The 20701-nt window shown below is 50.7% G+C and overlaps 1 protein-coding gene across 1 annotated transcript; it reads left to right on the top strand.

The window, feature by feature from the left end:
• Window positions 1-4909: 4909 nt before the first annotated feature.
• Window positions 4910-5872, top strand: FOXB1 (forkhead box B1). The gene has a single exon (XM_048956442.1). The coding sequence runs from the start codon at window positions 4910-4912 to the stop codon at window positions 5870-5872; it is 963 nt and encodes a 320-aa protein (XP_048812399.1).
• Window positions 5873-20701: the final 14829 nt, after the last annotated feature.

A 20701-nucleotide genomic window follows, 5' to 3' on the forward strand; every position in this document is an offset into this window, starting at 1 on the left:
CACTACTTCACTTTGAGATGCTCTAGAAAGTGGCTTTGTTATTCCCTTTTAGACATACACGAAATTGTTCTCATTCCCCCTGCTGTAAAAGATACTTCAAATTGGGACTCGGTTCACAAGTGCAATGCAATTTGGCTTAGCTCAACCTTTGTTCTGCTTGTACAAATGACCAAACAGTGCACACATTATACAGTTGATCTACTGCTCCCTTTACACCAGAGTTAGGGGCTGGGAGAAAAGCAAGTTAATCCCTTCAATACTAAGGTGGCATTTTCAATATTTCCTACAATGCGAAAAAGAGAAGAGAGGGCAGCTTAAAATGCGACATTTATCTAAAAGAGAAGATTAAAAAAAAAAAAGAGTTTTCGAGGCCTCCTCTGGTACTTCTCCAGAAACATAAATAAACCGTCACAATCCAAACGTGGAAATACTCCAGGGGGAAGGGGAATGGAAAGGGAAAAAGAAGGCTAGGCTCTCAGGGCAATAACAGGGAGAAGCAAGTGGGACCCACTTTAAAAAAATTTGGTAAAATTTGGTGCTTGGCAAACGCCGGGGTGGAAAGAGGCGCTTGGAGAGATCTTGGCACACAGGCGGTGGCCCGGGGGAACGAGAGGGCCAGGCACTCCAGCAGGGCCCGGGCAGGGGCAAATGTACCCGGCCACAAAAGGGGTGGCACGGCCGCCGGCGTGGAGAGTTCAGGCACCCGCTCTGTCTGCCCCCTAAAACCCTGGCATCCCTCAGAGTTATGCCAGGGAAGTCCCGGCGGGTCTGGGGGAGCGAAGCCCTGTGGGAAACGGGCTCCGGTCGGGGGCCTGTTGTCCCGGATCAGCGCGGGATGAGCGGCTTGTCCCCGGCCTAGGGAAGCCGCAGCCGGGAGCGGGACCGACCCCTGCGCGGGGCCTGGCGCAGCCATCGGGGCTTTGGAGTTTAGGGAAAGTCCGCGTCGGACTTCCTCGGGCCCACGTGGACACAAGAGGACGGCTCCCGGGCCGGGGAGCTCGGACCGCAGTGGCCGCCTCCCTCGGAGTTGGGTCGCGGTAGACCCCGGAATGAGGAGGCCAAGCGGTGCCACGGCATCCCTCCCGGCACAAAAGCCGAGAAGGGAGAGTGTTCTGGGACACGGGCACGGCCCGGCCCCAGCCGAGGAGCTCGCGGCGCCGACACCGCACCGGGAGGGCCGAGCCCCGCGTCCGCCCCTTCGCACAAAGCGCAGCGCAGATCCTCGGCGCGGTTACGTGGCGGCTCGGACGTGGGTTCGGGGAGCCGCTCTCGGCTCAGCGCTGACAAGCGGGGGGAGTTTGTTTAGCGCTGAATGCGAAAGGAACAAAATCCTTTTGAAAGGGCGCTAAGTAGTTTCACGCCAAAGTGGCAGATTTGGTAAAGAATGTGCGGGGGGACAAAGCCCCGCCGCGCTCACTCGGCCGCAGTTCCCAGCGCGGCCGCAGCGCTCCGGGCCGCCTCCCCGGGAGCCGAAGCGGGCGGAGCAGCGGCACAGCCCCGCGCCCTTCGTTCCGCTCCCTCCCGGCCCCCCGGGCGGCACGGAGCAGAACCATTTAAAAAAAAAAAAAAAAAAAAAAAAAAAAAAGTAGCCCACAGAAAAGCCGTCGAGGCTTAGCCGAAGCGCAGCCTCAGCCCGCAGTTCTGCAGTTGACTTTCCAAAACGAGGAAAGCTTGCTCGGAGCCTGGCATTGTGTTCCGCAGCCTAGGAAACCCTAAGAAGCTGGTGCTTCCCCCTCCCCTCTCTTTCTCCCGACCGGTTTGTAAATATTAACAAGGTTGTGTGAGCCATTCTCTCACACAGAGTGGATTTCTTTTTTTCTTTTTTTATCCTCGGAAAAGTTCTCGGCTCCCCCCAGCCCCGCTCCCACCCCTCCCCTCCGCCGAGCACCGCACCTGCCCGCAGCCACAGGATTCAAAACCAATATTGTATTTGTCACTTCGCTGTCCCCTTTTCCTCTCCCAACAGCCCCGCTTGCCACTGAAGCGAATTGTGGATTTATGGAGGAAAATTAGCATAAATTATTACCAAATCGGTAACCGTGTGTGGTCCCGCTTGTGGGAAAGGGGCTGCCGCGAGCCCTCCGTGCGGGAAGGTGTCCGCGTGGGCTCTGTTCGGGGCTGAGCGGCTGCTGCACGAAATACCTTTCCGCCGGCTTTGCACGCCGACGTAATTGACTTACGCGTATTTTATACGGTTTTCCCAATGCTTCCCCTGAGCTGCCGGCCTGATTAGGCTACAGAAATACGTCGATTTGTTTTGGTGTTCCGCATAACGGACTTGGCTTCGCTTTCCTCGCACCCACACTTGCCCCTTTCCCCCCTCCCTATCTTCGGTTTTCAAAGGGAAAGGCGAACGCTTCGAGTTCCGTTGAAGTCCCGCACTGCGCGACTCCGACATTTGTTGCGCTCCGGGTGGCGGTTAGCGGCTCTGCGCGCCGACCCTCCGTGCCCACATCCATCGCACACATTCCTTCGCATTGGGAAAGCGGTCGTGCCGCTCCCGGCCGTACCTCATTTGCACTCGGAGCAGCAAATGACAACGGAAGTCGACTTCTCTTTAACTTTACAGCTTGCGGGCTCCCATTTGCGCCAGCGTTGTTTTTTTTTTTTTTTTTTTCCCCTCCTTCGAAAATAAAAGGCACCGGCAACAACAATAAGAAAAGAATTTGTCAACCTGCGAATTTTATTTACTCTCGCGCTACTTGCGAGCTCTCTGTTTGACACCTCGGGAGCGATCTGGGGCTGAAACATCAGCTCGGCCCGGGATGTGGAAGCGCGGGGCTGGGGGCGGCGGGGCCCTGCGGAGCCGCGGATTTTGGACTTTCCGTTCTATGGCACGGCCTCCTGCCCCGTGCTAGGGCACGTCGGGAGGAATCTGCGCCGGCCGCACAGCGCTACCTCCCCCTTTCTTCCCCCCAGCCCCCCCGCCGCACCCCGCGGCGGGGCAGCCCCAAGCCCTCTGTGCGGGGCCGTGCGGAAGGTGTCCCCTCTATGCTCGGCTTCTCGCTTTCTTAAAAACGCGATTATTTGCCCATTACTCCCTAAACGACGTCCTGCACCGCGAGCTAGAGATCGGCCGGGCTCGAGGGTGGCGAGTTGGGACGACAGAGCCCGACCACAGCCCCCGGCCCGGCCCGGCCCCACTGCAGGGCGAGGAGCTGAGTGCTGGCGCACACACCTCCCCTGCCCTTCTTTCCACCCCTCCTCCCCCCGTTATTTTTGCTGAATTAAGAAGGTGACATTATTCTTTTCTTCAAGTACTTCTGTTAATATTGAAAAACGTGCGCTTGCATTTCAAGCGGCCGCTCTCAGCCTCAGCGGCCATTTCAATATTAATGAAATTGTTTAATCTCCTAAATTCATCGTGTTTAAGTTACGTTTTGGTGATTTATTGACCGACTCCGAAAACGCTGGTAATGGAGTGGATGTGCATTCACCGCAAAGCATCTCCCTCCCGGGGCTCGCAGCCCCCTCGCTCCCGTCGCGGGATGACGGCACGCAGCGCCCCGCACCATCCCGCACCGCGGGGGCTGCCCGGGGTGCCCGCACGGAGCAGAGGCGCGGAGCTCCCGGGCAGAGACCGGCGGGGTGCGGGGACCCCACTGCGCCCCGCACCCCCGTGGGCCGAGCACCAACAGGTTCGCGAGCTGGGAGCCGGTGGGCCGGCTGGGGGAGGCACCTCCCCGGGCCGGGCGCGGGGGGATCCCCCGCCTCCTCTGCCCCTCACGAAGCCCCCGGAACGGGGCAGAGCCCGCCTGGGCTCGGCGAGGGAAAGTCCCTCGTTCCGGGCAGAAAGCCTCGCCTTCGTTAGCCAACAGCACAAATCAGATAACAATGCAGAACAAACAGAATACCACCGCCAAGCGATTTCCATGTCAAACATCGCACCGCTCAGCAGCTCCATTTGTAAGTGTGAATTGCGGACCGAGCTTCCTGCAAAGTCCACAGAAAGGTTGGCGCGTACCTCCCCTCCCCACCCCCCCGCTACTGAGGACCATCACACCGCAATTCCGCTGGCGGAGCCTTTTCACCCCTCGCCTCGTCTTCAAATGGAAATGATTCCCATTGGCCCAAGGTGTCCATGTAAATAGGTGTAAATGAAACCAGATTATGCCTTTCTCTCCAACCCCCTCCTCCCGCCGCCCTCCCCCTCCTCCCAAGGCGATTGTCATATGATAGCGAAGAAGTGGCACATTAATGAAGCGCCTCTACAGGGGTCTTTTCTGCTCATGTCACCACATAAAACTATCAGATGCTTGGAGGAAGGACATGGAGGCAACTACTTAGCTCACCGCGGCTGCAGAGAAGCGGGCGAGCCGCTGCCGCAACCCAGCTGCCGCCAGTGTAAAAGGAGCTGATTCAGCCCGCGGAGGAGAAGGGAAGGCTACGCAAAAGGATTCCCCGAAGCGAGCCGGGACTACAGAGGAGCGGAGCGGTCGGGCAGGGGGGCAAGAAAGGCTCCGCGGCACCGCCCTGGGGAGCAGCCCCGACTCCCGGCAGCGTCCCGGATGCGGACTGTCAACTTCCAGCAACTTTAAGGTGGGCACGCTCGGGGCTGCCGGGGCGGGGGGACGGGAGACGAGGGGAGAGGAGGGGACGCGAGCGAGCGGGAGGAAGTCCCATCCCCCGGCAGAGGCTGGAACGCACAGCGGCCGCCGCAGAAGCCGGGCGGGCTCGGGGCCGGAGCGGGAAGGCCGGAGCGGGGAGCAGGGCGCTGCGCTGCTCTCCGCCAGCCCCCGCCGGCGCCGCGCGGCTTTGGGCTGATCCCCCCGCCCGCATCGCCCCGAGGGCCGCGGTCCCCGCGCCCCGTGCCCGCTCTTCCCAGCCTCTCGGACTCACCCCTCCGCCCCCCCCGCCCCCCATCCCTGTCGCTGCCCTTTCGCAGATCTCCGCGGGTCCCCAAGCAAAGATGCCTCGCCCGGGCAGAAACACTTACAGCGACCAGAAGCCCCCCTACTCCTACATCTCCCTGACCGCCATGGCGATCCAGAGCTCTCCCGAGAAGATGCTGCCCCTGAGCGAGATCTACAAGTTCATCATGGACCGCTTCCCCTACTATCGGGAGAACACGCAGCGCTGGCAGAACTCCCTGCGGCACAACCTCTCCTTCAACGACTGCTTCATCAAGATCCCGCGCCGGCCCGACCAGCCGGGCAAGGGCAGCTTCTGGGCGCTGCATCCCAGCTGCGGGGACATGTTTGAGAACGGCAGCTTCCTGCGGCGACGCAAGCGCTTCAAAGTGCTGAAGTCAGAGCACCTGGCGCCCAGCAAGCCGGCCGACGCGGCGCAGTACCTGCAGCAGCAGGCAAAGCTGCGTCTCAGCGCGCTGGCGGCCACGGGCACGCACCTGCCCCAGATGTCCACCTACAATCTCGGCGTGTCGCAGCCGTCCAGCTTCAAGCACCCCTTCGCCATCGAGAACATAATCGCCCGAGAATACAAGATGCCCGGCGGGCTCGCCTTCTCCACCATGCAGCCCGTGCCGGCCGCCTACCCGCTCCCCAACCAGCTCACCACGGTGGGCAGCTCCATCGGCACGGGCTGGCCCCACGTGTACGGCTCCGGCGTGATCGACACGGCCACCCCCATCTCCATGGCCGGCGGCGAGTACGGCGCCTACGGCGTGCCCATCAAGCCGCTGTGCCACGGCGGGCAAACTTTGCCGGCCATTCCCGTGCCCATCAAGCCGACCCCCGCCGCCGTGCCGGCCCTCCCCGCGCTGCCCGCGCCCATCCCCACCATCCTCTCGAACTCGCCGCCCTCTCTCAGCCCCACGTCTTCACAGACGGCCACCAGCCAGAGCAGCCCGGCCACCCCCAGCGAGACTCTGACGAGCCCGGCGCCCGCTCTGCACTCGGTGGCGGTGCACTGACCCCACGGTCCCTCCGCTCCGTCCCGCCGCACCTCCCTCCCCGCTCTCCGCTGTCGGCCGAGCGCACGGCGCAGAGCCGCCCCGCCGCGCTCCCCGTCTCGCCCTCGCCGCTCCTTAACTTTGTTTATCCGCTCCTCGGAGGTAAAGCGGAGCGGAGCCCCCCGCCCTCCCACCCGCCGCGCCCCTAAGCGCTCCGGATACCCTCGGCGTGCCGGGCACCGGACGAGCCTCGCCTCTTTCTTTTCCTTTGTCTGGGGAAAAGCAGGGTGTTACCTAGGACCGACCTTTAAAACCATAAACGGCACAAAACGGCCGCAGTCTCACCGCAAGAAAGCGGCGGCGTCGCCGGTCTCCGAGCGGCAAACGCTCCGATTCCGGAAGCCCGGAACGCGCCCGTTCCCTCCGCGCGGTGCGAGTGCGGGTGCGCGGCTCAGGCGGCGGGGTCGGAGCCGCGCCGGGCGGGGTGCGGGGACACGGCGGAGCAGCCCAAGAACAGGAGCGCCGCGGGGCGGAGGCAGCGGCGGGCGGCCCGGGAGCGGAGAGCGGGGCGTCGGGAGCGGGGCCCGGTGCTGCGGGGAAGCAGCCGCTCCGCCCCCGCGCCCGCACTGTTTACAAAGCGCGTGTTTCCCTGTAAATAGCGGGCTCGTATCTGTACTGTACATCACACGAGGTCCCCCTCGCAGTACATGTTGTAAAGTGGATGTTGACCGTAGTTTTCCGGTGGAAGAGAAATCGAAGTTGATTTGTCTGATAACTTCCGATTCAGACGGAGGTTCGGGGTTTCTTTATTTTTTTAATTCTGTAGCTATTTCACGGCTCACAAACGAACCAAACCAGCCCTGCGCAGGCTCGGCGCCGGCGGAGCTGTGCCCCGGGTACGGCACGGCGCAGGCAGGGGCTGGGGAAGCTGTACATGGTTGTGAATAGGAATGGTTATAAATGTGTAAAACGCACTTTTGTTTGAAACATTTTCTAGTTTTTAGGTAGTTTGCTGGAAACCGAACTGTTGTTCTGTCGTGAACTGCTTAAGTTAAGGAAAAAGAAAAAGCAAACCTCTACGAACAGCATTAGTGTCTATTGATACTGCAAAGAAATTTCTTTTTAACTCTTTTCTTCCTGTACAGAATGAGCATGGCATTTGAAATATCGGTGTTCTCATTCCCAGCATGTGTGTTTTAAAACAAAGGTTAAAAAAAAAAGTGTCTACGTTAAATTATGAACCTAGTCGTCCAAATAATATTTTCTCATTAAAATATGTAAATGCAGACACAGCTTATTTGTCTTTTTGAAGAGTTTCCATACGAACAAGGGATGACATTCCCATCTCTGGACGCTCTTTCTCGGGAGATCGCTGCAAATGCAGTTATTATATCACGCCAGTGTTGGGGAAAAGTGGGGAAAATCGTCCTTACCGATGACTTAGTGAAGAGACAACACAGTGCGCGTGGTGTGTGTGTGTGTGTGTGTCCGTCTGTCTGTCTGCACACCGACCCACGCACACGCTGACACGCAGAGCCACAAACGCCGCACTTACGGCCGTGTCCGTGTCCGTGTGTGTGCCATCCTCATAGCCGCAGCTAGTTTTTCTCCGCTAAGCAGAGATGTGTGAGCGTCCACAAGACAGCGAACATAAAAGAGTATTAAAACTCTTACAGGATTAATTAGTCTTTAAGTCAGAATACTGAATTGTGGCAGTTGCAGTGTTTCCTACAAAAGGGACAGCCGCATCTGTTCCGAGTAAAAGTAGAATATGGAAGCCTTTCACTTGGTAATTCCCTAAAGCTCTGTAACTACTTTCCATCCCCGCTAAGCACGCTGTGCAAGAAGCAAAGCCCGAAGCTCACAGCCCCCACCCCGCTGTCAGCGCGGTGCCCCTCAGACCGGGGCTTCAGCGGCCGCTGTGAGCGCCGTCCGGCACCGCCCGGCCGGGCCGGTCAGCCCTATGGGCATTTCGCAAGGATTCTGCAACTGTTGAACGTGACAGAAGTAATATGGAGAAATTAGGCAGTAGGTGTCTCGGGGAAGAGCCGGGTCCGCCAAGAACGCAGGTACACACCACTGAGTACTTCAACGCTTATTAGAAAGCAAATGACATTGTATTCTAATAAGCCGCCGGGATTCTTTGACTCCCCGTCCCCGATCTTATCGAGGTGAATCCCTGCCAGTGGTGCAGCCCTGAATTTCTGCACCAGGAGCAGCGTAAGTTCCCCAGTACCTACAACACGGTACTGCCGAACTTTTAAGATTAATACAAAGGGCATTTAATCCTGGGGCGACTTTTTTTTTTTCTTTCTTGCTTTCTTTCTTCTTTTTTTTTTTTTTTTTTCTTCTTTTTTTTTTTTTTTTTTTCCCTCCAAGAGAACGGATCCCCCACACAGAAAAAGGTGGAAAATACATGAATCATTGGGCTGATTAAAATGCATGAAGCCGCTAAAGCTTGTCAGATGGGGGACAACTGAACTCATTCATCAAGTGCAGCCCACGATTATATCAACACGATCAGTAAAGAAAGCATTCAAAACTTATCACCAGATCAATGGACACAGAACTCGACAAACTTTTCCTAAACAAGCGCTGACCCACATTTTTAAACGACGAGGACTCTCTTTTTTTTTTTTTTTCCGTCTCATTTTATGACCCAGCACTCACAGCAAATCCTCAGAGATCCTCAAAGACGAAATCCGAGCCGAGCTCAGAAGACGAGGATGCACTTTCAGGGTCCTTTTTAACCCACACTCCGAGCGGGCAGAGCCCCGTAGCCCGGCCCCGCTGCCCGGCGCTGCCCGGAGGCAGGTCGCAAACAAACACGCCGCTCGGTGCGTCGCTCGAATTTACTGCTTTGACTTGGTAAATCTCCCTAATGGCTCAAGTCCAATGTCAATAAACACAGATCTGAAGCACAGCAGTGAGAGACAACGGCGGGGAGGGAAGGGGCGAAGGGGGTGCGAATAATCAGCTCTGACCGAGCTCAGCAGCGTGCTCGGAGACCACGGTAGGGTCGCGGGGGAAGAGAGTGCTATCTAGTTCTTTTTTGGTTTATTTGCCGGTGAGATGCTACCAGTCAAGCGTTCTCGCTGCACAGACCGCTCACCCCAGCCAGAAGGCTCTCTAGCGTCGGAAAGCTGCCGGGTGCACGAGGCAAGCGGCAGAGCCGGCCGCGCTCGGCGGCTCGGGCTTTCGCTGTGGGTCAGTGCACGGTACGTGAACCCTTTCTCGTCCGGACGGTTCTTTTTTTTTCCTTTCCAACCGCCCCCCTCGCTCCCTCGCCGTGTGACGGGACACCGCCCGCAGCACCGCGTGCTCTACTGAAGCGAGCCCGCAGGCAGCAGCTCTCGCTTGCCCCTTCGCTCCCCTCGGCACGGCTCTCGGGGCCGGCCCGGGCCAGGTGCGGGGTCCCGGTGCGTCCCAGCCCCGCCGCGCTCCTTGGGAAGAGGCACCGACCGCGGCGCTTCGGTGGCAGCAGGGCCGACTGATCTGCAGATCCTAATATAAATGTCACTCTGTGGGTTTTTGTTTTTGGTTTTGTTTTTATTAACAAAAAGAAACCGAGGCTGTGAAGCCTCGGAGGGGCTTTATTTGTTTCTTTTAAACTAACAACAAATTATCTAATTAATATGTTTCAATTACAGCATGAAAAAGAGAGGCTTTGGACCGCCTGCAGTGGGCTTACAATAGCCCCAGAGCCCACTATAAGAATTTACAATAACTTCACATCTGTTTCTTTATTTCCCACTTTTCGAGTCTAAAACTCCTCTCGAAATCACTTCAAACCGTGGCCCGAGTTATGAAATATGGTCTCCGTGCCAAGAAAAAAAACGGTGGAAAGAAGAAAAGGACAAAACTTTGCAGATCGAGGCTTCATTTGCAAGCTAGAAAGTGAAAGCCCCATTGAAGAGCATTAAACAAATATATTAGAATTCTGTCACTTTATGCAATTGAGTAGATCAAATAAAGGGTCCCAGGCCACTTCATTCACTCTCATTCACTTGAATAGAAAATGCAAAGAATAGCAAACCTAGACTGGGCCACCGATGTAGATTTAGCCCTTTTTTTCTAAGAGACAAAAAGGCTGAATTTTCACAAACACATTGCTGACTCGGGGACTAGGAAACCAGCGCTGAAACTCCTTTGGAATTTAAATTCATTTTATCTTCCTCTCTCCTTCTGGGTCCGTTTGCGCTAGGACGCGGGCTGCACCGGCACCCCCGTTTGCAAGAAACACAATATCGTGCAACGCGACCCGCGGGTTCCACGTTTATCCCGCCGGGCCCCGCCGCGGTTCGGAAGATAACGTTTTTATTTAGCAGGGTGAGAGAAAAAGCAGAAAAGGCCGCCCGCAGCCCCTCCGTGGGAAGAGCGGGCAAAGGCCCCCGCCCGCCCCCGCGCCCGCCGAACCGCGCCGTGCCGCCTCTCTCCGCGCCAGGCTGCCAGGGGAGACCTCGAAGCGGCGCCCCGGCCGTTGCAGCGAGAGCGAGGGGTGAGGGCCGAGGGCTGCGGCGTGCGGCGGAGCAGCGCTCGGAGCGACGCGGCCCCTGGGCGGCCCGGTCCCGGCGCAGCTCCCCTCCCGCCGTCCGCGGCCCCGTGCGGCTTCACCGCAGCCGAGTCCAGCGGCACCCGCCCCTGCCGCTGCCGGGAGCGGCTCGTGCCCCTTCTGCGGCCGCCGCCGCATAAAGGCCCTTCATTCTGCGCTATTTAGGAGGGCCTCGGCGTTTATTAAGTAGTAACTCGAGTGTTTTGCATTCATTAGCGCGGCTCCTCAGAGAGGCATTACGGCCAAGAATAATCTCACGCCACGGGAAAACTGCTTTTCCACTCCCTCAGCCTACGCGGCACTAACCACCCGCACGCACCAGGCTTATTTGTAAATATTTTTCCCAACGATGAAACCAGAGCATGCAGGGGCAGCACTTCCCCAGTGCTCGGGCCGTCCAGCTGGGCTGTGGCTGCGCCCCAAGCCGTGTCCTGCTGCCCAGCCTCATGTCACGAGTGGCTTCAGCTCCAATCTGGGGGGCAGACTGGTGCCACTTGGAGCATTCGGGACCTCTTGGTCCCAGCGCTGCTCCCATGAGCAGACCCACACATCTGCTCTAACAGCCCAGGCCAATAACCGCAGGGCCAATTTATTCCTACTATTGGCAGTGCCAATGGATCTCCAACCGAACACGGAACAAACGTGAGCTCAGCTGAAATAACCACAAAGGCTCCAAAGCCTCTGTTCAGAAATGTCTGGACATTGCCACACACTCTTCCCAACCCTGGCCAAAAATATGTGCTGGAAATATCAGGTCAGCACGAGGCCAGATGGAAACACCCTTACATGCCCTGCAGTCTGCTGCAGGACATCGGGTTGGGAGCAAGGGAAGCAACCTCCACAGCCAGCCACACGCAGAGGGCAACCATCTCTTCAAAAAACACAGCTTGTGGGCTTCCAAAGCATAGATCCACATTTTCTATTCAGCAGAGCAATAGCTGCATCCCATTCCTTCCCACGTCTTCCTGTGTTTCTCTCCTGTTGTAGCCCTTGTGGATCTGATAGAAATTGCCAGATGCAACTCCTCAGCTCCACGATGAGATGCAGAGCGCTGGGGAGCTGAAAGGCGCAGTCAGCACTGCGTGCCTTCATGCAACACTCCTGCTAGGACCGGAGCTCACGGGGCTGCGCAGTCACAGCCCTCCAGCCAGAGCCCTGGCCCGCTCCACTCGGGGCTCTGTGCTCTCCTTAGCTTTCTGCCATGTGGGGTTATTTACACCAGGAAAGACTGCTCAGAAGGATAGGATTAGGCTGGCGTGGGCCTGCTGAGAAAGCCCACAAACACACAAAAACACAAACAATTTGTATTTTCTCTTGGTTTGTGCTTGATGTACTTGAGCCCTGGCTGAAGACAGTTTCATAATTACATCTTTCTATTTCTAGGCTAAGGAAGTTCTCTGGAGAATAGGGAAGATAATCAAGAGACTGATCCCTATCACATGTAAATGGGCTCCAAATTTACATTACATTGGTGGCAAGGAGAACGTTCTAACAGATTCTAATAGAGAACACTCTAATGAGACACTAACAAATACCAATTCATTCATTGAGCTGCAGCTTCCTCATCCTTCACCGATGTAGAAGGGCCAGATCTATCTGAAGGCTCTGAGAAACAGATCTACTCTCAGAAGTGGATGCACGCAGGCTGAACACCATGGAGGTGCTTCCCCTGATACCCAAAGGCACATTTTCCAAGTTAGGCAATTTCAATCACTTGCGATTCGCACGACTGGTGCGGGTACGTTCTCTGAAATCGACACAACCCCTGTGATGAACAACTCTGCAGGGAGGGAAGAGCTTGTGCCTTGCTGCTTTCTTTATGCTCTGAGTTTTCACACCCCACCAGTCATTCAGCCCGCTCCCACAGCAGAGCTCACCTTAGCCATATTTGTGAGCACTTTGTACATTAATTGGGGATTTCAGAGAACAATTTTAATTCCATTAAAATCAATTGAAACCATAAAATAAATTAAATGGGGCCAGGATATCACCCTCAAGTATTTTTTTCAAAACATTCAAGCACTTTTTTAAGTTGGCAAATATTCTGCCTTTCTCTCATTTGGGGTCACCATCAGCCAGCAGACAGGGTAGGTCAGGTAGAGTGTGTACACAGGCACCGTAATGCTGCATAGTTATGGGTGCCTGAAAACTGCAAAACAAGTAAGTTCTTTTTCTGTTCTTCCCCAAATGTTAGCCTAGTGCTTTCAGACCATATGCCAGAAATGTTCTGTTGTTGTTTTTAGTCACATCTAGAGCACACGCCAACAGAACTGCCCAAAGAAGGTTCAAACTCAGAATACTGGGTTCTAAGTTCCTCTTTTACCAAAGTGCATTTGTTTTTTGAGTGTTTGGAGAAAAGAAGAGCAGCTCAGAATCCCCTTTTTTAATTGGATAGGATAACTTTCAGGCTGTGGACTAAGCATTCTGTGCATTAACAAAATCACAGTCCTAAATACTTAGAGATAAAACAAGAAAAACATGAGAGACTCTGTCTTTTCTGTGCTTGGGTTAAAACCACATTATCTGCTTTTTGTATCCTTCAGTAAGATCTCAAATGTACTTTCTCCGTCTTTTTCACATGACAAAACAGACATTTGAGACACTCTAATATTCAGTTCTCCAGGATTGTTAAGGGAAGCCACCAGGCGCTGTGAGACGTAACCATCAGAGCTACTCACACCGGATTTTCTTCGGAAATCATCACTAAAAGAGTGGGTGGATGAATTCCTGTGATGGAATTTCACTAATGACATTAAACCTGACAGTATTAGGCCATGTCTCCACTGTAGAAACGTTGGTTGGATTTGATCTAACAGGGTGAAGGACCCATTAATTTTCTGTAGCATTTCTATACTGGCAAACTCCTTAGTAAGTTTAGTTATGCTGGTATTAAAGCTGTTGGTGTTTTCTGGGAGAACTTAAAGTGTAAGTCACATCAGTGAAAGCACATTTGTCAGTGTAATCTATTTCCATAGGATGAGGCTTGCTGGCCCTGCTGCCATGGCAGACACCTACACAGCCACATGTTTTCCAATTGCTGCCCTGGTGATGGTGTAGGCATTCACTCATGGATGCCAGCAGCCCCAGGCAATGCAGACAGGGATTAGCTCCATCAGACCATATGGCTGGTTATGCTCCCACAGGACAGACAGCAAGTCCAGAGACAGGCAGCAGTGCACAAGAGGGCTGAAAGTGCTGCTGTGCCCACACAGCTATAGTCTGCAAACCCAGAGGGGGGACACCTCCAACTGCAATCAAGCAAGGGTTGACTACTCCAGAAATTACCTTATTCTCTTCTTCACCCACTGAGTGAACCCAGTGAGGGGCAATTAGCAATGAACTCCACTGTCTGTATATAGTTACAAGCCCTGTTACTGTTTCTATAGAGCTGCATATTATAAATCCCATTACTGTCTAAGATGGCTTGGGCCATGCCTTCCAAATCCACTTGCTTATCAAGCTCTGCTTCCAGAGCCTGGCTTTTGAGAGTTCTCCCTGACGCTTTTCTTTTTCCTTCTCTTTCTGAGGATATACAAGATATGCTGTCTTTTATTTTTGAGCCTGGAATTGTTCTGAAATGTTTCCATCAAGATCAGGCTGTTTTGAAGTCATCAAGCAGGAATCACCAGGGGCACCTCCTGCACGTTCAGATGAAGGTTCACCATTGGAAAACAAGCCCCATTCTGCCTGTAGCACTCAAATTCTATCCAACTGGTCAGCTCTTTCTACCTGCAATTGCTGTGTTGGAGTTGTGCATTGGAGAACAAGATTTTTTTTCCCTCACTGGTCACAGGCATGAATTATAAAACAAAGTGTACTTCTAAAACAACTTAAAGCTTTGTCAGACCACAAAGTCCCTGACAGAATCAGGGGCAAAATCAGATCATACAACCACCCAGAGCACCAGAAAAGAAAAAAAAACATGAGATATCAAATACTCTTGATCACTCATTAGCCTTTGCAGTAAGGGCTGTATATACATCCAAGTGCCACTGTTTCTTATGTCCAAAATACTAAAAGTCTCTCAAAAATAGTCTCTGGTCCTGATCAGTCTGCATCGTCAGTTCCTACAACCAAAGAAAACAACCAAAATACTCAAACTGTTTCTCCATGACCAAGCTCTAGATGATCTTTTTTTTTCTTCTAAAGTAAAGAGACACTGCTTAAAAGGACAGTTTTGGGGTCAAATGCCGTTGCAAAGAAACTCAATGGGATGAATCTGAGTCATTAACAATGCGTCCTTATTTCTCAGTGCAAGTCAGGGAGGTTATGGTTCTGTGAATATGGATGTGGCACAGTTGGGTAGGAGGTCAGCAGCACAGAGTTAAATACTATTTTCAGCATTGTCTTCTCCTTCAGCTTCTGAGGACACAAAGCAGAAGCTGTCACTATTCATCCACTTTAGCTCTGAAAATACCTCTTATGAAGGCCAAGAACTATCTTATAGAGAACCAGCAAGCTTCACTATATCAGCCTGGATCCTTGGGGCATCCTGACATGAAGAATTCCCTAAACCTCTCAGCACAGCAATGGTAAAAGCCTTTCTCCTCTGAGGAGTGGGGGGATGTGAACCATGCCTGTGTTCACAGCGACGGCTGAGAGGAAAGCCTCTGGCTCAGCAGAACTTGGAGCAGGAGTTTTGGTTATTTGTTTTTGTTAGCACAGGTAATTCATACACCTGAAAAGCTTGTGCCATAGCATCAGGACTTAAATTTGCCTAGCAGAAGCTCCACCACCCGGCCTCTCTGTGGGCCTTAGGAAAGGTTTCACTCTTCCAAGCATGCTATATTCACTGTTCCTTTCTCTGCGATAGTAAATAGTGACTGTACATTTTAGGAGAGAAAACTTCTCTTATAAATATTTACCTATTCTGCATGGACTCTCTTTCTACATAACCTTTGACTCTGAAGGCATTATGACTGATTCTTATTGTCTATATGGAAGGGAAAAACCTACTAAATTATTGTTTTAGCTGTACTAACTACAATAAGTTGCCTGAGCAAATATAAATCTCTTCCAGAACTTCCTGATACCTCTTTTGCAGACTCCTTATTTCAAGCCAGCAGAACTAGTCTAATTTTAGTCACACAGAGAAAGACAGAAGTTTACATACAAAGTTCCTACGCTGCTGAACAATGTATGCAATTGTCTGCTATGTGCACAGAAATCACCGTGCAAGTTAAGATTAAGCTAATTGGCATGAAAAGGTGATGGATTTTGTTTTTTTTTTTTCCACAATATAAGCACATTTCTGAGTCCTTATGACAATTCAAACCCTAGGCAATAAGGTTCCATCTACTCATCAATTCCCTGGGAGTCACCAAACAACTGACAGTGAGAAGCAACACATTCAACTCTCTGAAACAAATGATTCAGACTACCCTTGGACGTTTCCATTTCTTCATTCACTTGCTGAAACTGTATAATTAACACACAATCACTGGAAAAATCAGTAGCCAGAGAAAGAGCTGCAAAAGTATTGCTATTAAGTGTTTTTTCAAATACAGTAACATCCAGACCCCGACACAACGAAAACTTCAATCTGTTCTCATAAGCTGTCTCCCTGACCTTGGCAGGAGCAATACTAGGATTTCATTCTGTAAGTTCTGTAAGGAGCCATTAGTGAGAGCATTCAGGGAGCTCTCTCTGGACACAGAGGCTTTTCAAGATTGTATATCACTGTCCTTATGCTGTTATCCTTTCAACCCACAATACAACTCCTGTTGATATCAGTGGGGACGGCTAACACAGAACAGAACTGAAAAGCATATTGTAGTGTAAGCACCAGAATAGATTTACTTGGTTCCCTACAGATAAAGTCCTTTGTTCCCTATACCATACCTGCTTTAGGAGCCCTCCCTTCCTATTTCCTAAGTGAGAGCTGTTTGCTGACTTGTCAGAGGATGCACCTGCTGACTGGTTCACAGCTGCCAACCAAAATGAAATAGTGATTGAATTCAGACTGTCTTTCCCACAAGAAGGGGTTAATTTGAACCTGGGTTTTCTATCCAGGCAATGTTTTAGGAAAATATTTAAGAAAACACTATAAGAAATTAGAAACTCAGAAGAAAGAGAATTTAACTCTTCTCAGTTTCGACCCAGTACTGAAAAATGCTTCTACCCAGAAACAGCCACTCATATGCTTGCTGTCCAAAGCAGTGTGAGTGGCTAGCTGGAGATCTAAGCTGCATCCTCCAGTGCCACGAGTGCACAATGTGAAGGGGGAGAACTGCAAGGAAAACAGAGGCCTTTGTAGGAGATCACAGGGAACCTGGAGCCAGAGAAGAAACATGGCAGGGTTAATATATGTAGTCATCAGAGGTCTGACTGCACAGACAGCACGGCAGTCCTCTATAGGAATAGGAAGGACTTTTCCTTATATTCCTGTATTTATTCCTATAGCAATAGGAAGGACTGGGTTATAAGAACTAAGTTTGTGCTCCATCATTTCTATACATCTTAGAAAAACAACTGGAATATGTCACCAGTAGAGTCTGTAACACAGCAACTGTGTTTTACTGCAGCAATAGTCAGCAAGCCATTGCCGAGCTTATTAAGAGCGAAGACTCAAAGGCAAAGGCAGAGTGAAATGTTGGTTTTGCACAGATTTTTTTTCTATAAACTTATTTACATGAAAGAAAGAAATCCCCCAGAAACAAACATGCACAAATACACTGAGCAAGTTGTAATTCTTGAAAGAACAACTGTTTTCCTCACACTGGCACATTCCCTATTTATATTTACCACTCCTCAGGCAAAGAATCCTCTCTCCTTAGCACATGTATGGATCTTTTAACTTGGGTCCCAACCACAATATTAAAAACAGGTACGGCTATGTAACCTCTGGGAGACTCTGCTCTCTGCATCAAGAATTGTTCAACTGGTAATATTGGTCATTACTTACCAGACATCAAAAGAGTTTGTGATCTAAACAGGAGACTATACAGTCAAGGGAAGATATGGAGATATTCAGCTCAGAAAGAGGCGTTTCCTATTTTTAAGGAAGACCAACACAGGGTTACTGAAACCACTCCTATTTGGAAATGCCAAGTACTGTTCAGTACCTGTAGAGAAGTGCCCAAGAGATTGCATGCCAAGCGAGTGGCTGTGCGGTGCTGGTCCACACACAGTGTGCTCTGTTCTGCTCTGGGAGTCCCCACGTCAGTCTGGACAGCCAAACTGCTGGCTATCATACACTCATTTCTGATGCACGACCCTAGTGGTTGACTTTGCTGGGGTACAGGTTAGCCACATGTTGCAAAGCACACTGAACAAATCTTATTTCAAATAGTTTAAAAAGAGGTTTCAAAAGATGGAATCAGGCCTGCAGAACTTGATGGATTTTTTCACAGAGAAATGGGGGAAAATTCCTTCCAGTAGTTCAGTGTGAAAAAATAAATAACAGAGAATAATAAAAAAAATGTTTGGAATTGATTCTAAAGTATCTAAAGACATGTAAGCTATTAATATTTATGACATCAAATATTAGTTATATTTGATGTCTAACGAAGACTTGTCTGCTTCATCAGAAATAGCTTTCTTATTTTGTCATGCATATAGAGCCAGCCTTATTAATAAAACAAAATACCACAAAGGAAAACAAGTGGAGACTAAAGGTTCTGGTAGATTTTAAGGGTTTGTATACATGTTATGTACTTATTTTTGATGGTTTTCCCTGTAAACTACAAGCTTGGGGAAAAAGAAGATAACTTGAGTGTAAAGTTTAAACTGCTTACAAATAAGAGAGAGATGTTTGAAGCTGAACTGCCTTGTCTGGGAAAAAAAAGAGCTGCTACACAGCACACTTGAGAATTGTACATCAGCCTGCATTCGCAAGTGCCCAAGTCAACAAGTGGAGCAATGCCCAGTGTGGGCACAGGGCTGCACATGGCACCCACACAGCGCCAGATCCTGAAGCAGGATGGGCTGCATGGGTGCCCCATCACCTGCTGACCAGGACGCTGCCTGCCCTCTGCTCCCCTGTCTGACTGGCAGTTAAGAGACAGCATCGTTCAAGCAGCAGTGGGTATGCCTACAGCTTAGGAAAAAGAGGTTCATTTGACAGCTCACTCACAGACCCGTATTGTGTCCTCAGGATCTTACAAAAGATGGAATTGCAGGCAAACATACAACCGTTTTCCTGCACTCAGACCATATGACACAGGCCTCAACTGCCTTGAAAGCTTATGTATACCTTCCCCTCTAAAACTTGCATAGGCTTTCATAACAACCCACATTACCTGCTTCAGCCTCTGAGTATCTTTACAGTTAGTAGTCCTGACACATTAGTTACATACTCTTTGCCACAATAATTACATATAGAGCTCCTTTGTGCCCATAAAGAAACCAACAACACTTCCCAAAGTCAACACTTCCCAAAGCAGCACACAAGTGCTTGTGAAGAATTCAAACGTTATGGTAGGAGGTATTGCAAGAGTACCTATGATTGAGAAAATAACTGCTGGGAAATATGAAGCTCAGCTGAAAGAAGCATGTGCATCAGAAAAACAGCACAGCTGATAAGCTTTGGAGGGAATTAGCTTACTGCTGTGTGTCTGTGCAAAGCCAAGTGTCTGAAAAGTCCAGCAAGAGGCCAGACTCTCACGTTGAGTACCTGACTGTACCCTAGAAAGATGAGCTTCAGAAGCTGTTAGTGAAGACAGTATGAAATCCCTGCACAGATGGTTTCAGTTCCTCAGTTCCATACTTAACCAGTGCAACCTCATAAAATGAGAAGACAAGCAAACTCAGTAGAACAGCTCACTTCAGTTCAGTCTTTACAACCAGTGCTTACAGAGAACACCCAATACCAGGCTCCAAGCTACAGCACTACTGCCCTCACCAACCAGGACTGTTCTTTCCATGCTTCAGTTGACATTTAGGCTTATCTTTATGTCTTTTGTCTGTGTGAGTTGAGGTTTTGGGATGAGTTGGTACTCTATGTGTTAGAATATATGAAAAAATTTGAAAGCTTATGTAATTATCCATGGACAAAGGATGCATGACAGTTGTTCTGAACAGAAAAATCACTCTGTGAATGAAACAAATTCCAGTAAGAAAAGATGTCACACCCACAGTATAGTTAGTCTGATGACTTCACAAAGACAGCTAACCATTATCCACGTTCTAATCTTTAAAATGTAATTAACTGGCATTACGTAATTCTGGCATCACAGTAAGAGCAAAAGAATGCAGTAAGTTCTAATTTCACCAGACAGGGAATGCCACGCTGCCCAATGAAAGCAGTCCGTGTTGTAAAGCTTGAACTTGCATCTATGCTTCATAAACATGGGGTGGACCTGCATCACTGAGGAAGAATCCACAGAAGGCCTTTTTATCTGCTAGGCATTATGACAGGCATGTCCAGCCCGCAGTGCGTGGGCCACACACAGCCCCACAGCTTGCGTTGCATCCACCTCCTGCCCCGTGCCATCATGTGTGGCTCTTCCCCACCAAGCAGCCCAGCCCAGGCCTGTCATGCAGCAACAACCAAACCATCGGTGTGCTGTTAACAATGCCCAGCTGGAACCAGGACACAGGGAGGGCACAGTGCAGTGCCAACTCAAGTTATGGCAAATAATTTTATGTATTTTGATACACTAGCTAAACACAAGCCTACAAACAGAAAAAATTCCAACCATGCTTTAGTTTTAGTAGAGGAACTTGAGAACAAGTTTTCATCACTGCTGAAAAAATTAACAATCTTTTGGTGTATTTGCAACTCCATTTTCAGTCAGTATAGACAGATCATCTGTGAATTTTCAAATGGGATATACAGAGTTGCAATCACATATTCAATCAAACATTTGATCATGTCTCTTTTTCAGACTTCTGTAATATCTATCTTTTCAAGGAAAAATACCTCTAGCTTCACAATCACACCTGAACTCATGTCATAATTTTTTGACAGTACGTATATTTGTGAACGACAGCTTTCGAGGATTAAGTATAGGAAGAGTAAAATTTCATCAAAAATCTCTGACAAACATATTGAGAACTCACTAAGAATTTCAACCACTTCCATTAAACCAAACTGATGCAACGGTTTCACAAGAAATGAAATCCAAATATCCCACTATTTATGTCTTTGTTGGGTTGCCAGAAGTTTGGACAGCCATGCCTTAAGGGATTATGAAGAACTGAATTGGAACACAGCCCAGATGTAATGTCTCAGCGCAGGACCTTTTGCCTGCAGGTGAGTAACTAGGCTAGAATCTGTCCCACTTCTTTTTGGTGGTGAAATGGCTTCTGGATACAACACTGATGGTTGTGCACGAGAGCACTTATTTTGTTGGTCA

This window comes from Lagopus muta, chromosome 10 (genome assembly GCF_023343835.1).
Source record: "Lagopus muta isolate bLagMut1 chromosome 10, bLagMut1 primary, whole genome shotgun sequence".
NCBI lineage: Eukaryota > Metazoa > Chordata > Aves > Galliformes > Phasianidae > Lagopus > Lagopus muta.